The sequence below is a fragment of the Microcaecilia unicolor genome, chromosome 3 (assembly GCF_901765095.1).
Source record: "Microcaecilia unicolor chromosome 3, aMicUni1.1, whole genome shotgun sequence".
Taxonomy (NCBI): Eukaryota; Metazoa; Chordata; class Amphibia; order Gymnophiona; family Siphonopidae; genus Microcaecilia; species Microcaecilia unicolor.
In genome coordinates, this window is record NC_044033.1 from 105440097 (window position 1) to 105460406 (window position 20310).

Sequence of the window (20310 nt, forward strand, 5' to 3'; positions counted from 1 at the left end):
ACACAGCTGGGGACTGGGTTGGCCACTAAGCACTAATATTCAACCAAGATAGTCAGCTATCTCTTTAGAATATTAGCACTTAGCCAGCTTAAGACTGGCTGGTTACATAGTGCTGAATATTGGGTGGACTGTCTTTATCTGCCTACATTTTTCTATGTAATAAGAAAAAAGCCTTAGTAAATCAGACCTTAAATCTGTTGAAATGGTTTGCACCAATATTTCATCATCTATCTCACTCATCTCTGGGTTCTGACTTCATACTACAGAATTAAACGAGATAACTGTTGTTGGCATCACTGCATTATTTTTTGCATGTCAGCTCACCTTACAATTTCTTGGATATAGTCAACTGAATAATTATCCTTTGCCACGTAAAGATGCAAAAACAATGTGTTCAGGGGCTGCAAATATTCAAAGGGGAAGATGTTAATAAAATCATTTTTAAGAAAGTAAAAGGAAGAATTATTCACATTAATTTCTCTTTGTGTTAGGACAACCACTGAAATCTGGTTCTCTTAGCTCCAAAGGATGCTGTGTATCATAGTTCAAATAAAGCAGGGCTGCTCTAAGAAACCAAAGCAGAAACTCATAACAAACCAAGAACTCGCCATGCTCAAAAATACCTTTATTTTACTAGATTGGCTAAAAAAATGAATATACTTCTACTACTACTACTACTACTTAACATTTCTAGAGCGCTACTAGGGTTACGCAGCGCTGTACAAATTAACGAATAAGGACGGTCCCTGCTCAGAAGAGCTTACAATCTAAAGGACGAAATGTCAAGTTGGGGTATATGAGATTTCCTGAGAAGAGATGTAGTGATTAGGTGCCGAAGGCGACATTGAAGGGGTGGGCTTTGAGCAATGATTTGAAGATGGGTAGGGAGGGGGCCCGGCGTATAGGCTCAGGGAGTTTGTTCCAAGCATGGGGAGAGGCGAGGCAGAAGGGGCGAAGCCTAGAGTTGGCGGTGGTGGAGAAGGGTACTGAAAGGAGGGATTTGTCTTGAGAGCGGAGGTTACGGGTAGGGACGTAAGGGGAGATGAGGGTAGAGAGGTAAGGAGGGGCTGCAGATCGAGTGCATTTGTAGGTGAGTAGGAGAAGCTTGAACTGTATTCGGTATCTGATCGGAAGCCAGTGAAGTGACTTGAGGAGAGGGGTGATATGAGTATATCGGTTAAGGCGGAAGATAAGACGTGCGGCAGAGTTCTGAATGGACTGAAGGGGGGATAGATGGCTAAGTGGGAGGCCGGTGAGGAGTAGGTTGCAGTAGTCAAGGCAAGAGGTAATGAGAGAGTGGATGAGAGTTTGGGTGGTGTGCTCGGAGAGGAAGGGGCAAATTTTGCTAATGTTATAGAGGAAGAAGCGACAGGTCTTGGCTATCTGCTGGATATGCGCAGAGAAGGAGAGGGAGGAGTCGAAGATGACACCGAGGTTGCGGGCAGATGAGACGGGGACGATGAGGGTGTTATCAACTGAGATAGAGAGTGAAGGGAGAGGAGAAGTGGGTTTGGGTGGGAAAACAATAAGTTCAGTCTTGGCCATGTTCAGTTTCAGGTGGCGGTTGGACATCCAGGCAGCAATGTCGGATAAGCAGGCCGATACCTTGGCCTGGGTTTCCGCAGTGATTTCTGTGTAAACATATAGACATATATACCAAATGTATAGTCACAGGTGGGGCTAGGCCCCTCCACTGTTGCCTCAGTCCCCCTCCTTACCCTTCCCTCAGCAGCTGGGGGCATCATTACTGTAGCTGGCAGGGATCCTCAAGCTCTACAGCTAAAGAAATCCACAGCCTGGGTCTGCTGAGAAGATGAGCAGAAATCTGCGCCAGCACCTAGAATGGTTGATGCCAGCACTACGAGAATGTTCAGTTCTCTTGGCAGCACTTTGCAAGATTAGCATGCAGTACTGAATATGCTTGTGGGGCTGGTAACAATGGTCCAGTGCTGCTGCTGATTGCTGTACCTAGGATTACCATATGTCCTGTTTTACTTGGTCATGTCCTCTTTTTGAGGACACTGAGGGGCATCCAGGCGGGTTTTGCCAGCCTTCCCGTTTGTCCAGGTTTCAGGATGAACGGGCAGGCTGGCAGTGGTGGACAGACAGACACGCAGGCCTCGAGGGGGGGGGGGGTGTCCTATCCTCCCCTCCCCTCTACCTTATTATCGTGCTCTGGTGGTCTAGTGGCCTCTTCAGAGCAGGAAAGAGTCGCTAGGGAAGTCATTTCCTCCATCTATTTCCTCTGGTACAAACCAGAAATGCCAAGGATTAGGTGGCCCAAAGAGTGAGATTTACAGGCATATGGGACAATTCAATAAAAGGTACAAAAGTTAGGTGCCAAAATGCAGTGCACTAAATGCTAAGGGATAAATTCTATAAGTAGCACCTAAAAATCAGCGCCAATAATGTGTCATGCTTAGTGCAATTCTATAAAGTGTATGCGTCCTTTATAGAATCACACTTAGCACTAAACTGCATCTCACTGTAGGCGCCTGCAATTAGGCTTGCTATAAGCAGGCCTAAATATGGCGTGTAAGTTAGGTGCACTTAGGTGTGAGTCTGTATCACCAATTATAATGTTCTATTACGTATTGTGTTGAGGTTGTTAGTATACCATGCCATACTTTGTATTGTTTTCGAATATTTTTACTGCTGTAATTGCCTATTGTTCATGTTTGATCTATTCTTACTGTACAGCGCCTTGAGTGAACGCCTTCAAAAAGGCGGTAAATAAATCCTAATAAATAAATAAATAAATAAATATCAATGCATATAAAATCTGGGAACGCCCCCAGGAATGCCCCTAACCATGCCCCCAATTTGTTATATATGATAGGATTTAGGCGCAATCCGTTATAGAATCAGATATGCACCTAAATCCTAAATATTGCCAATGAGTGCTGATAATTTATTGTTATCACCCAGTTATCAGTGCTGATTAGCTTGTTCAATTAAGTTATACACTCTCTTTATAGAATCGCGCTAAGCATGTCTTTAATCAGCACCGATTTTGCAGGCACAATATATAGAATTTGGCCCTAATTCTATATCAGCATCTGGGTGCCCAGATTCTGTTCTAGAAAACTAGCGTAAATCAGCATTTATGTACCAACGTTTACACGCACCCATTTTTGCCATGTCAACAGGAGGCATAAATGTACGGAGCTAAATACAGCACTTTAGTGTGTAACTCACAGTATTCTGTAATATACGCATGTAAATGTGGGACCTGGCCACACTGTGCCCATGTGTATGCCCCCTTGCAATGTTATAGAATGCTACTGAGCATGCAGCTGGCCCTTTCATGTTTTAACAATCAGGTGTGTAAAGCTAGTATTGTATAACTTGCACATGCAATTGGCACCTAACTTTAGTTGACCTGTTATAGAATAAGGGGATAGTGTTTGAGGTATAAATTTTAAAAATTTTACTTGTGAAAAACCTTTACAAACGGTAAAAGCAAAATAATACATTTAACTTTGTTTAGTGCTTCTGAAATGATATAGGCAAAGTGGAGGCAGTATTAGGATAGTTTTCAAAGGAATTTGCCCAGATAATTTAATAGCTAACTGGGTAAATTGAAAACTTCCCTTCACTTAGTACGCACACAGGTTCATTTGTACCAGTGGATATCTCCACCTGTGGCATAGCCATGGGTGGGCAGCAGCCCACCAACTTTGAGTTCAGGCCCACCCAGCAGCGACACCCCTCCTTGGTGGTCTCAGGATCTCTGCTAGCCAATGTATTAATTCTTAATGTGTGAAGGTGAGGGAAGGAAAGGTTGGTCAGGGACAGAGAGGAAATGCATGGGACCATTCAGTCCACCCCTGGCCCACCCAGGAATACACTGCTGGCTACGCTACTGTTCTGAGAATGATTTGTATAGTTATACACAAGTTATACTTGCGACCCAGCATGACACAGCTTTATTTCTGGGTGGATGTGGGCAGGAGGGGTTGAGGTTGATTTTTGGTATTTGGAATGTTACTTTTCCTTCATTCTCTGTTTGCTGTTTGTGATTAATAAACAGATTTGAAACATACATATTATACTTTTTGTTTTTGTACCTATATGACTGTTATGCTTGGGTCATTTTGTTACCCACCTAGCACCTTTTTTTAAGGGATTTGGAAGGATACAAGTCTATCATATAGTATAGTTCAAATTTTCAAAGGAAAGCTCTATTTATATGAGTGTCCCCACCAAAGACAAAGAAACATGCACTCGCATTCTGTCACACTTCAGTGACACTCATATGCCCCCCCCCCAAAATAAAATCAGGGACATACATGCATGCAACTCTGTCTCCTATCAAAATGTAACATACACTCACTCTCTCTCTCTCTCTCTCTAGTGATGTTGTGCTGTGTTGCTGTTGTTCATGTGCTCATTCAGTCAGTGTCCTCTCCCCAACCAGCTCTTCCCAACGTCATGTAAAGTTCTTAAATTTTCTGGCAGTTCTTTTTCTCACCTTGCAACAGTCCCCTCACACTTTACCCCATTCCTCTAACATTTCTACCCCTTGTCAACAATCCCAACAGGTTCTCTCCAGGGCTCTGTGCAGAACTCAGCTTCCTCCATAGCTCTTACAGCTCAGCCCCTCCTTCCTGTGACTAGTGGAGCCTTTCCATAAACTGGATTCCAGTCTCTACACTGTAAGGAGGAAGATTAGATAGCTGTATAGAGCTACATTCTGAAAAACAACCAGACACTACTATTCTGGTTTTGAAAGGAGTACTTTACAAATTTGTAAAATCCTGAAAAAATCTATAGTTGACAATCCTAGACTCCTGAGTTCTCAGTACATCTGACATGGTACCTAAGTATGTGCCTAGTTTGAATAGACCCCCTAGAATTTTTTGCTGCTTTCTCACCAACCCCTTGGAATTTCAACATGAAATTTTACAGCTTTAGTTGTTGCTGCTATGTGCTGAGTGGAATGAGATTATCTTTAAATAACAACAAACTTTGCCTGAACCCAAATAAAACAGAGATTCTTTGGGTACCAAACACAAGTGGACAAATACCTGACTTGAAAATACCTCTTGGGAAGTATGAACTCCCCCTAAAATCACAGGTCAGGAATCTTGGGATACTGCTAGATCCATCACACACTCTGATCCCGCAAATTCAAACAACCTTTAAAAATTGTCTCTATCACCTATGGCAGCAAAGAAATCTCTCTCCATATATTGAAAAGACAAGTCTAACCATAGTGGTCCATGGCATAATAACATCACGACTAGACTACTGTAATGCCTTGTACACTGTCCAAACCAAAAAGAGTTTGTATCAGCTCCAATTAATTCAGAATGCTGTAGCATGATTGATAGAAGGCTGCAAGTGGTGTGACCACATCACACCCTTCCTGCAAAAACTACACTTGTTACCAGTACCTTACAGGGCTAAATTTAAAACTCTATGTTTGATCTTACAGGTCCTCAGACAAAATGGGCCAGAGTACTTAAAGAATAAGTTAGCCCTTTACATACCTTTAAGCTCTCTAAGATCCTCTCATGGATCATCACTATCTGTACCCTCATCAAAAGAAATTGTACAGTGTGATACCAGACAGTGAGCCTTCTCTGGAGTAGCCCCCATGCTCTGGAATTTACTCCCAGAGGGGCTATGTATAACTCAAGACATCCTCTACTTCAGGAAGCAGGTGAAAGACTGGCTCTTCTCCCAAGCCTTTAGTACATAGGGTAACTGACTATACACTCATTCTGCACCTGGACTTGCTTGCTACACGCACCATAACTTAAAACAATTCCTTATCTCTTGTTTAGCTAACCATCAAATTATCCCAACTGACTCTGTATCATGCATCTTGCTCCCATCATATATCTGCTCTTGGTCCCTCATTTATATGGTAAGCCATATTGTAGAAAATCTTTAGCATCATATCTATGTTAGTTGAATGTTCTAATGCATGCTTATTATATTTCTGGTATTTGAATTCCAGTGCTGTTAAATGTGTATATTTTTTATACTGTTTCACAGTAGTTCTATTATTAGGTTTCAATTTACTGTTTTCAAGTTTACCTCATTTATTGTATTTATATATTTATTCTTGGTTATTTTACTATTGTTATGCAGTTAACAAAATTGTAAGTTTTATGTTAAACTGTACCTGTTGTACACTGCCTTGGGTGAACCTCTTCATAAAGATGGTTAACAAATCCCAATAAATACATAAAATAAAATAGACGGCAAAGTTACAGTGATTTTTTTAAGGTTCAAAAATGTTTGCATTGTAAAACTACCATTATTTGAAGAAAAAAAATGGGGTACCAGCTTTCTGGTAAAATGACATCACAGTGATGTAGACTTTTGTCTGGGGAGCAAAGTTGGAGGGCTATCACAAGCTCCACCCAAAGCCACAAACAATCACCAAATTCAAGGAAGCACTGCAGATGATCTGGGACAGGCTGCCACAGGGACTGATCGACAAGGCTGTTAAGAACTTTCCAAAGCGACTGAAGGCCTGTGTTAAAGTTGGGGGTGGACACTTTGAGCATTCACAGTGACTGCAAAATTCTGACTCATTGTAGTAGTAGTTTGTCCTGTTTGTCTGTCCTAATTAGATTGTAAGCTCTGTCGAGCAGGGACTGTCTCTTCATGTTCAAGTGTACAGCACTGCGTACATCTAGTAGCGCTTTAGAAATGATAAGTAGTAGTAGTAGTAGTATTAACTGTATCGTTTGCATAGTTACATATAGTTACATAGTAGATGAAGGCAGATAAAGACAAGTCTGCCCAACGAGATAAACTATGGTATGATGTGATACTTCATATGTTTATACCTGATCTTGATTTGTCCTTGGCATTTTCAGAGCACAAACCGTAGAAGTCTGCCTGGCAATGTCCTTGTTCTAAATTTCAGAAGTTGTCAAGCCTAGAAGTCTGCCCGGCAAAGTCCTTGTTCTAAATTTCAGAAGTTGTTAAGCCTGAAAAGCTCCACTGTAGCCTATCAAAATCTATTCAGCCACGATCAAGGCACAGACCGTAGAAGTCTTGCCCAGCACTGGCTCTGCATCCTAATTAGCGGTGTTGCTACATAATCTCTGCTAAGCTTCTTTGGATCCATTCCTTCCAAACAGGATTCCTTTGTGTTTATCCTACCCATTTTGAATTCCGCTTTAGTTTGCATCTCCACTACCTCCCGCGGAAGGGCATTCCGGGTACCTACCACCCTCTCAGTGAAGAAATACTTCCTGACATTCCTGAGTTGGCCCCCTTTCAACCTCAATTCATGTCCTCTAGTTCTACCACCTTCCCGTCTCTGGAAAATGTTTGTCTGCGGATTTATATCTTTCAAATATTTGAATATCTGTATCATATCACCCTGGTTTCTACTTTCCTCCAAGGTATACATGTTTAGATCAGCAAGTCTCTCTTCGTATGTCTTGAAATGCAAACCCCATACCATTTTTATTGCTTTTCTCTAAACCGATTCAAGTCTTTTTACATCCTTAGCAAGATAAGGCCTCCAAAACTGAACACAATACTCCAAGTGGGGCCTCACCAATGACCTGTACAGGGGCATCAATACCTTTCTTTTGTTTATACCCCTCTCTATGCATCCGTCTGGCTGCGGCCACCACCTTGTTGCATTATTTCATCACCTCGTGAACCTCGGACACCATCACCCTCAGGTCCCTCTCCTGAGCCGAGCTTACCAATCTCTCCCATCCTATATGGGTACATCTCTTTTGGATCTCTGCACTTCTTCACATTAAATTTTAACTGCCAGACCCTTGCCCATTCTTCCAATGTTTGGAGATCCCTTCTTATAGTTTCTACTCCCTCCAGGGTATTCAAAGGTTTGAATGTTATTTTACCATGCTTCAGCTCAAACATTTTCAATGCGCAAAAATCGCTAAGTAGTAACACTAAAATGTCAGTAACATCAAGATAGCTTAAGATAATTAAATGTTGTTTAATAGTAATGCGTAAGTATGATGACTAAATAACATAAAATTTCTTGCTGAAATTCAAAGCGGTTGCTAAGAAAACAGCAAGAAATTCTAGGGGTTATTTTTTTTTTTTTTACCTCACCCTCTATCTAATCTATCTATCTTGAAAGTGTGAAAGACTAGCCATTAAAAGCCTCAGATCTTTTAAAAACCTATTACTAATTTAGTCACAGTAGACTTTTACCAGTAACTCTTATTTTCTGCTATGCACCCTTAATAGATAGGAGAGCTAAGCTCCCAAAAGGTCATAATGTTCTATAAAAATATGAGGTATCACAGTGACAGCAAACATTCAATTGTTCATACTCACTGTGCAGTTCTGGCAGTCTTCATAGTTGTTAAATAACCATAACTCCCACTTTGCCTGATCAGCCATGTTCCAATTGGGATAATCCAGAAGCGCAGCATGGGCAATGACCTCATTCTTTTCATTGCTGAGAGTCACGGCAAGGTTTGATTTCTCACTGTGACAACAGTAAAATTCAGAAGTAAATTTAGCTCACACAGGAAGTGCTTCGCAACAGACACAGGAAAACAGAGGCATCAGGGTTATGGAAGTGCTTCAAATTTATTTCACTGCCCCAGCAGGTATTCCCTTTTCCACTAACTTTTAAAACACTCATTTTCAGTTAAGAACACTGTCAAGAATCCATTTTTTAAATGAACATTTGGTACTATTTGGCAAGTTCTCAGAGAGGTCCAAGCTCAAAACTACTTCTCTGACATTTTAGTGCCTTCAGGAAACAGGGAAATTTAAAGTGCAAAAAAATATTCCTAGAGTTTTATACTCCATTAGTATACCAGATTTATGTATTCAATTAATTGCATTTGATTAACCATTTTCCCTTACAAGCTAAAAAGATGTTACAATCCAACAATACAGGGTTTTAAATGACAATTTGAACTTTTTTTCAAGCTGCCACATTGCCTGATAGAAATGTATTACTTTTATTACCCACAGGAGAAAGCACCATTGAAGTACTGCAAAAGATCAGAGCACCATGACCCTGGGAAGGCCATTTTCCAAAACCATTTAGCTGGGCATTGCCTTTCTCTGTCCAGCTAAAACCAAGCGTGGAGGGGCATAATCGAACGCAAACGCCCATCTCCATGGGCATCTATGTCCGAAAATGGGTATGTGAAGAGGCGGGACAGACCGTATTTTCGAAAAAGATGGGCGTCCATCTTTCGTTTCGAAAATACGGTTTGGACGGACCAAATGCCATGGATTTGGTCCTTTCTGAGATGGACATTTTTATTTTTTACCGATAATGGAAACTAAAAACGCCCAGCTCAGAAACGTTCTAATCCAAGCCATTTGGTCGTGGGAGGGACAAATGTACAACACTACCATAGCTCTTAGGGGTGAAGGGGGCAACTACATGTGGGTACAGTGGGTTTTAGAGGCCTCCCATTTACCACCATAAGTGTTACAGGTGGGGGGGGGATGGGCCTGGGTCCGCCTGCCTGAAGTGCACTGCAGTACCCACTAAAAGTGCTCCAAGGACAGGACTTGTTGCTGCTGTATAACCTTGGCACAGCAGTTCACACCTGAAGACTAATCTCGCTGAAAACGTCCTTTATTTGAATAAGCACGTTTACTCACAGTTAACTGCAGATCAGAGGTTGTGCCCCACTGGCAACGAGTCTCGCTGGTACTGAGATTAGCAGTAGGTCCGAGATGGCAGAATGGTGTACAATGCCCTCTTTCAGCAACATTCAAGGTAAGAACTAAGTGCTGTAACGTGGCTAACACATGAAAGGGACCTAAAAGTGTCTTACACAAATGGCCACTACCTCATGGACTACCGGAAACAAAACAGGGCACACTCTGACCCAGTAAGCAGAGGGAAAAGCACCATCGTGAGCATTTAACACAAGCTAGTGGAATCACGGAGGCCAATACCCTACACCTACCACAATGCATTGCTGATGTGACTCTGCAGTGCCCTTAACAGAAAAGGTGTCACACTCACCCGAGACCCACATCAGAACCAGGGAAAGGCTGTCAGAGGATAGAACACATTCTACTGTCATGGAGGTGGGTACGGCATTTGAGGCTGGCATACAGGCTAGGAAAAAAAGTTTGTAAAGTGGGGTTTTTTTGGTGGGAGGGGGTTAGTGACCACTGGGGGAGTCAGGGGAGGTCATCCCCGATTCCCTCCAGTGGTCATCTGGTCAGTTGGGGCACTTTTTTGGGACTTGGACCTGAAAAAAAAGGGTCCAAATAAAGCGGACCAAATTCTCGTCAAAAACGCCCTTCTTGTTTCGATTATCAGCTAAAGACGCCCATCTCTCCTCGGCCGATAACCAGGCCCCAGTCCCACCTTTGCCACACCTCCGACACGCCCCCGTGATCTTTGTTCATCTCCGTGACGGACTGCAGTTGAGGACGCCAAAAATCGGGTTTCGATTATACCGATTTGGGCGCCCACGGGAAACGGACGCCCAGCTCCCGATTTGGGTCAAAATATGGGCGTCTTTAACTTTCGATTATGAGGCGGATAGTCTTCTCTATGGTATATATTTTTAGCAGGATTAGAAAAACTATTCTTTTGATTCAGTGGCATAGCCAGAGAACAAAGTGGGTGGGCCAAAAATTTCATCACTGCCCCTCCACCAACTAAAACAAAACCCTAATTTAGTTTCCACCCCCTCCGAGCACCCCCTCCAATTAAAACAAAACCTTAATTTAATTTCCACATGGGTTCGGGTAAATTTTGGATCCCCTGGAACCCTTCAACTAAAACAAAACCCTAACTTAATTTCCACCCCTCGTCAAAATAAATTAAGTACCTGTGCTGGCGGGGATCCCCAAGCCTTGCCAGCTGAAGACCTCCTTCCTGCTGAATAAACTTATCTTGGGCGGCTGCCAGCACTATCCCCGAGAAGCAGCTGCCAGCGGGTGCCGGCCTCCATGTATGCTCAGTTTCACGTATGTGTGAAAGCTGAGCATGTGCGGGGAGGGGGGGGGGGGTCGGTGGCCCAACTAGGGGGTGGGGTGTGGAGCTTACATCCATAACTGTCTGACAACACACAGAAAAAAAATAAGTAAAAGTCAAATAGTCACAAGTAATACCTTTTATTAAATTTAGATATTAGATATGTATCATATGTCAAATAATAAAGTGGTTGTCAAACTATCTGAGAGCTTGGTGGCTGAACAGTATTGTTGGAAGGAAAGTACATTTCTCAGAATAGGCAGCCAGAACTTTTAGATGACACAAAAGCACCAGTGCCAAGGTCCAGTTTCCAGGACCCATGGCAACCTGTCACTCTGGATTTGTCAAACCTTGAATTAAGGGACCTATATATTCTAACATTTATATTATGAACATACAAAAGAACATATTCATGGTTATCAGCAAAAGACATAGGCATATATTAACCAATATATACTATTCAAAAATGTTATCAATTATTACACAAAGCTATTTCCATCCATGGAAAATCCCAAAATGAAATTGTTGCATTAGAGAAGTAACATCCGGCAACTAGACTTCACATTATAGGTGTCAATGATCTGCTCAGGATTAATATCTCCAACAAGATCACTTTCAATGTTCAGTAAACATAAAGCTGTCGGTCTTTCCTGACCCGTTGTGGATCTCAGACAGTTCTGTACAAATCACATAGCAGAAAAGGATCTCTCACAGGTAGCTGTGCCAACTGGAAGAGTAAGTGCCAGTTTCAAAAGCGGTGTAAAATTTGGATTAAAAGGTGTTGAAGCACCTGCCTTAAAAGATGGAGGACAACATATATATATTTTTTGTACTTATTTTACAGTTTCAAGCACTTACCAGCACTAAACTACATATACATCTACGGAACAATTCAACATCAGATCCTTGAAAATATTCTAAAACCATGTCTGATGTTATGACAAACTAAAATTAAATTAAAGTGTTGATGTCACACCTCAGTAAGGCCAACACAGAATCCCTCAACTACAAAACACTATGCACAAACTTGTACAAAAACACACTCAGAACCTTACTGTACCATAACAGCACTAACTCCTAGGACTCAAAGAGCAACAACATTATGCATGAAAAGGCAGCACTGTAAATATTACACTGGGCAGACCCTAATACAGCAATATACCACCCATACAGAAAATACAGACTATCAACAATATGAAACAAGGGATCATACTATCAAAATTCCTCATGTATAGCTACATAACAACCTTTTTAGGGTGGATAGTGTTCACAATGAGCTCCTTTTATTAACGACCAAATAGAAATAAGAGTTTTCAATTCTGGCACAGTATCAGGCTTATTTTCGAAAGAGAAGGGCACCCACCTTTCGACACAAATAGGGAGATGGGCGTCCTTCTCTCAGGGTCGCCCAAATCAGCATAATCAAAAGCTGATTTTGGGCATCCCCAACTGCTTCCCGTCGCGGGGACGATCAAAGTTCCTGGGGGCATGTATGAGGCGGGACTGGGGTGTGCCTAATAGATGGGCGTCCTCGAGCGATAATGGAAAAAAGAAGGGCATCCCTGACAAGCACTTGGCCAACTTTACTTGGTCCATTTTTTCTTACGACCAAGCCTCAAAAAGGTGCCCAAACTGACCAGATGACCACCGGAGCAAATCTGGGATGACCTCCCCTGACTCCCCCAGTGCTGACTAACCCCCTCCCACCCTGAAAAAAACAACTTTAAATACATTTTTTGCCAGCCTCAAATATCATACTCAGGTCCATTGCAGCAGTATGCAGGTCCCTGGGGGGGTATCAGTGGAGGCATAGCGAAGGCATGGACATCCTTCTTTCAAACATTTTGGACGTCCTGAACTGCCCCCCCCCCCCCCACCACAGGGATGGCCAAATTTCAAGGGACTGGAGTGGAGGAGGGGCCTAAAGGTTAGAGCACTGGTCTTGTAATCCAGAGGTGGCTGGTTCAAATCCCACTGCTGCTACTTGTAATCCAAAATCCAAATAAATAAAGGGGGTGTCAGAGGCATAGCAAAGGCATGGATGTCCTTCTCACAGAAACATCCACATTTTGGACATCCTCAACTGCCCATCGCAGGGACGGAGGCATAGCGAAGGCACCTAACGCTTGGGTGTCCTTCACCCATACTCAAAAAAAAAAGTCCCTGACGAGCACTTGGACTTTTTCACCTGGACTTGTGTTTTTTAAAGGTTGTAGACAGCTATTATACATGCAGCTTGTCTGTGTGTATGAAGCCGTCTTTGGCATGCGCATAACGCTTGGCTGCTCTGCACTGGCTTCCCCTCCTTAGGAAGGAAATCGTGTGCAAATGAGCTAACAGCTAGCAGCTCATTTGCATGCGATTTCCTTCATCCATGCCCGTTCCTTTCCGAATCGCTAAGGGATCGGTAAAGGAAGGGCTTTTTCCGTTCAGTTAGTGCATCAGTTAGTCCACTCCAGTGCCCCCTAGGGTGCCCGGTTGGTGTCCTGGCATGTCAGGGGGAAAAGTGCACTATGAATGCTGGCTCCTCTCATGACCAAATGAGTTGAATTTGGTCGTTTTTGAGATGGGCGTCCTCGGTTTACATTATCACCGAAAACCGGGGACGACCATCTCTAAGATCGACCATCTCAACATTTATGTCAACCATCTCTAAGGTCAACCTAAATGTTGAGATTTGGGCGTCCCCGACCGAATTCTCGAAACGAAAGATGGCCGTCCATCTTGTTTCGACAATATGGGTTTCCCCGCCCCTTCGCAGGGACGTCCTGTGAGGACGCCCTCAGGAAAACCTGGGCGCCCCGTTCGATTATGCCCCTCTATAAGTCATCATAAGAACAAAATATAAGAAAACCAATGGACTGCAGTAGGGGCTTATAGCCCATTTGGTTATGTTTAAACAAAAGAGATCTGCATGAAACAAAATATTTATTTTTTATTTTGACTTATAAAACCACTTACCAGGATCTCCTCTTTCTCTCCTTCCCACCCCCCTGCATTAAAGGATCTCCTGTCCTTCTCCACCTGCCATGCATCATCTCTCTCTCTCTCTCTCTCTCTCTGCCCCTATCCAACATTGCCCCACTGTCTTGTCCCCCCCCCCCCCCACCATCCAGCACTGTTTTCCTTCCCCTATTCCATCAGCTGGTCAGCTGGGTAAGAAAAGTGAGTGGGGAGTGGGCGCCGGCGGCTAGTGGGGAGAAGAAGATATAATATTTCTTTTTGTTCCTGCCTCGAATTTGAGGAGGACAGGAGATACTGACAGAGGAGGCAGGGGGAAGGTCATGGTTGGGCTGGGGAGGTTTAGCCTCCCCAAGCCTCTTATACGGGTCACCTATGGGCTGGCACTAGTGCTTGGAGACAGTGCTGGTGGCCACCTAAAATGTAAATTTGTTCAGTGGGGAGGAGGTCTTCGGCTGGCGGGGCTTGGGGATCCCACCAGCCATATTAAGGGAGAAGAACTTTTGGGTGGGCCTGGGCCCTGGCTCACCCAGGCCCACCTGTGGCTACACCCGTGCCCTTAAGCCACACCAAAGCATGATCCGATACCGCATAAGGCCCAATTTCTCACCATTTAGTTCTTAATGTTGATAAAACGGTGGCTTGTTGGATTTCAATGTTGTATACTTTAATGCACACACCTATTATTTCTTGTCTCAACTACTGTAATGTACTATATGCAGGAGTGACACAAAGTAGTATTAAACACTTGCAGACATTACAAAATACTGCTTTGAGGATTTAGAGGAAAGCTCATAAATTCAATCATATTACTCCCCTTTTTAGAACTTTTCATTGGCTGATGGTTTAGTTTCGTATTATGTTTAAGATTTTGACTTTGGTCCATAGAGCTTCTTATGAGCGGCTTCCACTATATCTTAGTAACTCCCCCCCCCCCCCCCCCTGATATTCAGCTGGCAATGGGCTGTGCAGTAATTGCCCAACGCCAGCACTCAAACTTGATATTCAATGCCGGCCTGTATCCGGTGACCGGCATTGAATATCCGATTTCACTTTTGACCATAGCAACTTAACCGGTTAAGCTGCTATTCAGTACTTACTGGCTACAGTGGGGGAAATAAGTATTTGATCCCTTGCTGATTTTGTAAGTTTGCCCACTGACAAAGACATGAGCAGCCCATAATTGAAGGGTAGGTTATTGGTAACAGTGAGAGATAGCACATCACAAATTAAATCCGGAAAATCACATTGTGGAAAGTATATGAATTTATTTGCATTCTGCAGAGGGAAATAAGTATTTAATCCCTCTGGCAAACAAGACCTAATACTTGGTGGCAAAACCCTTGTTGGCAAGCACAGCGGTCAGACGTCTTCTGTAGTTGATGATGAGGTTTGCACACATGTCAGGAGGAATTTTGGTCCACTCCTCTTTGCAGATCATCTCTAAATCATTAAGAGTTCTGGGCTGTCGCTTGGCAACTCGCAGCTTCAGCTCCCTCCATAAGTTTTCAATGGGATTAAGGTCTGGTGACTGGCTAGGCCACTCCATGACCCTAATGTGCTTCTTCCTGAGCCACTCCTTTGTTGCCTTGGCTGTATGTTTTGGGTCATTGTCGTGCTGGAAGACCCAGCCACGACCCATTTTTAAGGCCCTGGCGGAGGGAAGGAGGTTGTCACTCAGAATTGTACGGTACATGGCCCCATCCATTCTCCCATTGATGCGGTGAAGTAGTCCTGTGCCCTTAGCAGAGAAACACCCCCCAAAACATAACATTTCCACCTCCATGCTTGACAGTGGGGACGGTGTTCTTTGGGTCATAGGCAGCATTTCTCTTCCTCCAAACACGGCGAGTTGAGTTCATGCCAAAGAGCTCAATTTTTGTCTCATCTGACCACAGCACCTTCTCCCAATCACTCTCGGCATCATCCAGGTGTTCACTGGCAAACTTCAGACGGGCCGTCACATGTGCCTTCCGGAGCAGGGGGACCTTGCGGGCACTGCAGGATTGCAATCCGTTATGTCGTAATGTGTTACCAATGGTTTTCGTGGTGACAGTGGTCCCAGCTGCCTTGAGATCATTGACAAGTTCCCCCCTTGTAGTTGTAGGCTGATTTCTAACCTTCCTCATGATCAAGGATACCCCACGAGGTGAGATTTTGCGTGGAGCCCCAGATCTTTGTCGATTGACAGTCATTTTGTACTTCTTCCATTTTCTTACTATGGCACCAACAGTTGTCTCCTTCTCGCCCAGCGTCTTACTGATGGTTTTGTAGCCCATTCCAGCCTTGTGCAGGTGTATGATCTTGTCCCTGACATCCTTAGACAGCTCCTTGCTCTTGGCCATTTTGTAGAGGTTAGAGTCTGACTGATTCACTGAGTCTGTGGACAGGTGTCTTTCATACAGGTGACCATTGCCGACAGCTGTCTGTCATGCAGGTAACGAGTTGATTTGGAGCATCTACCTGGTCTGTAGGGGCCAGATCTCTTACTGGTTGGTGGGGGATCAAATACTTATTTCCCTCTGCAGAATGCAAATAAATTCATATACTTTCCACAATGTGATTTTACGGATTTAATTTGTGATGTGCTATCTCTCACTGTTACCAATAACCTACCCTTCAATTATGGGCTGCTCATGTCTTTGTCAGTGGGCAAACTTACAAAATCAGCAAGGGATCAAATACTTATTTCCCCCACTGTAAGTGCTTAGTGGTTAAAGATAGGCCTGCTATTTATGCGACCTATTTTAACTGCTAAACATAGCTTGTTTATCTGCACCTAAGCGGCTATGTCTTGCGATATAGCCAGTTAGCAGCTAGCTGCTGGTTATCTCCCACTGAATATCCACAGATACCAAAACGTTATTTAACTGGCCTCCTGGCCAGTTAAATAGTTTTGAATATTAGCTAGTTAGTTATCCCTTATACTCCAGCATGGGCCCTTAGGTCTTTGCAAGATTTTAGATTAATTATGCCATATATTTCCAAGGAATGTTGAGAGTCAACCCCGTTCATGTTCTTTTTTTTTTTGGCTGGACCCCGTGCTTTGGAATAATCTGCCAAACATCATGTGTGCAGAAATGAATTTAAAAGCTTTTAAGAGATTTTTAAGGGCTCATTCTTTTTGTATTGGCTTTTAATATTTCACCAGATGGCATGTGTTCTTCCTCAGGTGATATGCTGTTGAGTTCATTATCGCTGTTGTCCAGAATGTGTGGTTGTCTGTTTTTCCTCTGGTTATGAATGTGTGTTGGGTTCTTGGATCTCTTTTTTCGCCGCTTTCTTTCCATTGTAATGTGAAAGTGAGCTTGCTGTGGTCTGATCATATGTGGTTTGTTAGTATGTGATTGTTACTTGTGAATCTGTGAGCTAGTATGTCTAATTGGTGTCCTTTTGTGTGCACTGAGACTCCTTATTCTGTTGTAAAGTCCCATTGGTTTAAGGAGTTCATTAGTGTTTTGGTGTTTGTGTCATTTTGTTTTTCTAGGTGCAGATTTATGTCACCTATTAGTAGGACATTTGGTAATTGGTGCAGATATTTGATGCAAAGTCCATGAAATCATCTTGTGCATTTGTCAAGAGTAGTGTGATGCATAGTTCATGAGAAACTGGGATGAAACAAGGGAAAGCACAGTAAACAAAATAGCACCACTCAAAATAAAAACAAAAAGCAATCATGTCTCTGGTTTAATGACAAATTACTACACATTACTATTACAAAATTAATCAAATTCATTTTAACTCACAACTACTTCCGCTTTAACAATTATATCTATCTACAAATAATGGGCACTGCGATGGGCACCAGGACAGCACCCCAATATGCCAACCTTTTTATGGCTGAGCTGGAAGAGACATTTCTGAATACACACCAGACCAAACCTCTAAAATACTACCGGTACATCGATGACATTTTTATGATTTGGACGGAGGGTGAAGAAACTTTGAAACAATTTTTTTCTGCCTTCAATACATACCATCCTACAATCAGATTCAAAATTGACTACTCCCCAGAAAAAGTCAATTTTTTGGACTCCACGGTCTCAATCAGTGATGGCTGTATACAAACATCTTGTCACATCCCTCGCTAACTCCGTCTGTGCTCACCTAGAGGCTGGCCCGCGGCCATGGCCGGCCTTGATCCCGTCGCCGGGCGATGCACCTGCTCCTCGCCCTGATGGCCGGCCATTCCGGTCTCGAGGCGATACCGGCCAAGAGCGAGGGCCGGCCGCCACCGAGACTGCGGCCGAAGACCGGCCTACTGTGACGTCCAGTTCTCCATCGCCGGCTATGGAATCCACGCTTGCGCCGGGAACCTGAAGTCAGCGTCTCTTCCGCCTAGTGAACGCGGGAACCAAGACCCCGCCCTGGAGGACCCTGATTGGGTGGTTGGAACCAAGGCTCTGCCTGAAGACCGGCCTTGAACCACTCCAAAGGGTTCCTCGAGGGAGATCATCCGAAGTCTCCACCCCCGTCAGCTGAGGCTCGCTTGCTGATCACTGGTAGTATTTAAGGCATAGCCTCCTGCAGGCATATTGCTTCGGCTTCTGTTTCGTGAGGCTCCAGCCTAGTGGTGATTCCTGGACTACTTTGCTTATCGCCTGCTTTGACCTCCTGCCTGTCCCTGGACTACTCTACTTGCCGCCTGCCTTGACCTCCTGCCTGTCCCTGGACTACTCTACTCGCCGCCTGCCTTGACCTCCTGCCTGTCCCTGGACTACGCTGCTCACCTTGCCTGCTCCTCTCCCCTGCTGGGGTTGGGAGGCTAGCCCCTACTGTCCAGTCAGTCCGTCCACCCCCGCGGTTCCGGAAGTCCCGTTGGCTCAACCCCTGGTGAATGGTGGTCACCACGGGTGAAGTCTCGGGGTGCTCGGCTGTCCTTTGGGGGAACATTGAGGCATTCCTTACGCTCTCCTGGGGGACCCAAGGGCTCACAACTCATCAGTCAGGACACATCTATATACAAGAAACCCACAGACAGATACAGCTACCTCCACAACTCCAGCTTCCATCCTTCACATACAAAAAGATCCATCATTTACAGCCAAGCCACAAGATACCACCGTATCTGCTCTGACCCAGGGGACAGAGACAGACACCTTAAAAGCCTGACTGCATCCTTCAAACAGGCTACAACCCCAAAATAATCTCCAAGAATATTGCCTCCTCCCTCAAAACACCCAGGGAGAATCTGCTACAGTACAAGGAGAAAAAAGCCACAGGCAGAATCCCCCTTGTAGTGACATACAATCCAGAGCTGGAAAAACTGAGGAAAATCATAAGAGATCTACAACCTATACTCCAGGAGGATGAATTACTGAAAGAGATATTCCCATCCCCACCAGTACTGGCCTTCCGACAGCCATCCAATTTAAAACACAAGCTAATCAGAAGTAAACTTCCATCACAGACTGAAAAGGAACAGAAGGGCACACTTCCCTGCAATTTATCCAGTTGCAAACTATGCCAAAATATTTCACAGGACCCCACAGTCATCCACAAAGGAAAGATATTCAACATAAAGGGATCTTTCACTTGCTCATCTTCCAATGTGGTATATATCATTCAGTGTAAAAAATGTAACGAAGGATGCTATATTGGAGAAACAGGCCAGATGCTTAAGACAAGATTCAATTTACATAGACATCACATGAACAATACTGGTGCCAGTAGGGCTCCCACGCCTGTTGGTCAGCATTTTACAGGACCAGGACACTGTACCAGTGACTTCACAGTGAGAATCCTGAAAGGTAACTTTAAAACCATACAAGAACATAAGACCTTTGAAGTCAGAATGATTGAATATTTTAACACCCAACAGAAAGGACTTAACAAGGATCTGGGGTTCCTAGCCCATTATAAACCATAAAGCTGTATGTCTCTGTTGATCACCCCAACCCTCACCTATCCACACCCATCCTGTTAGAATATCAATGATATGCTTTGATGTCCCCATGCATACCTCCTACCCACCCCCATCCTCCCACCCTGTCAGACTGTCATAGTAGTGCTTGAATGTTTTCACTTATATACACTGTCAGCTAGCACATTTGCTTATTTCCGATCTGACGAAGAAGGGCAACCTTCGAAAGCTAATCAAGAAATGTATTAAGTTATGTCCAATAAAAAAGGTATCTTATTTTCTTTTCCATGTTTTATTTTGTTTGATTTCTATTGATAACCTACACATGAAGAAACTCTGCAGGAACCTTGAAAGAGCATGGGCCAAAAACAAAACAGACACAAACAAAACTATATGGAGAGAAGCCATAAGAACATACACAAACAGCATATAGAAAGCAAAAGCAGAACACTACAACACATATACGACTCGACGAGACCAACACAAAAAAATATTCAAATTCATGATCAAACTACTGAACACCCAGAACATACTGGACACAACTGAAACCCCACCAACTGCA

General features: G+C 43.7%; 1 protein-coding gene across 1 annotated transcript in view; it reads right to left on the bottom strand.

The window, feature by feature from the left end:
- Positions 1 to 20310, bottom strand: part of CFAP61 (cilia and flagella associated protein 61) — a 676218-nt gene that overhangs the window by 640311 nt on the left and 15597 nt on the right. The window contains exons 3-4 of the mRNA XM_030196227.1: positions 8293 to 8446; positions 325 to 401 (exon numbers count right to left, since the gene is read on the bottom strand). Of these exons, the coding sequence (XP_030052087.1) occupies positions 325 to 401; positions 8293 to 8446 (231 nt within the window). The remainder of the gene's footprint in view (positions 1 to 324; positions 402 to 8292; positions 8447 to 20310) is intronic.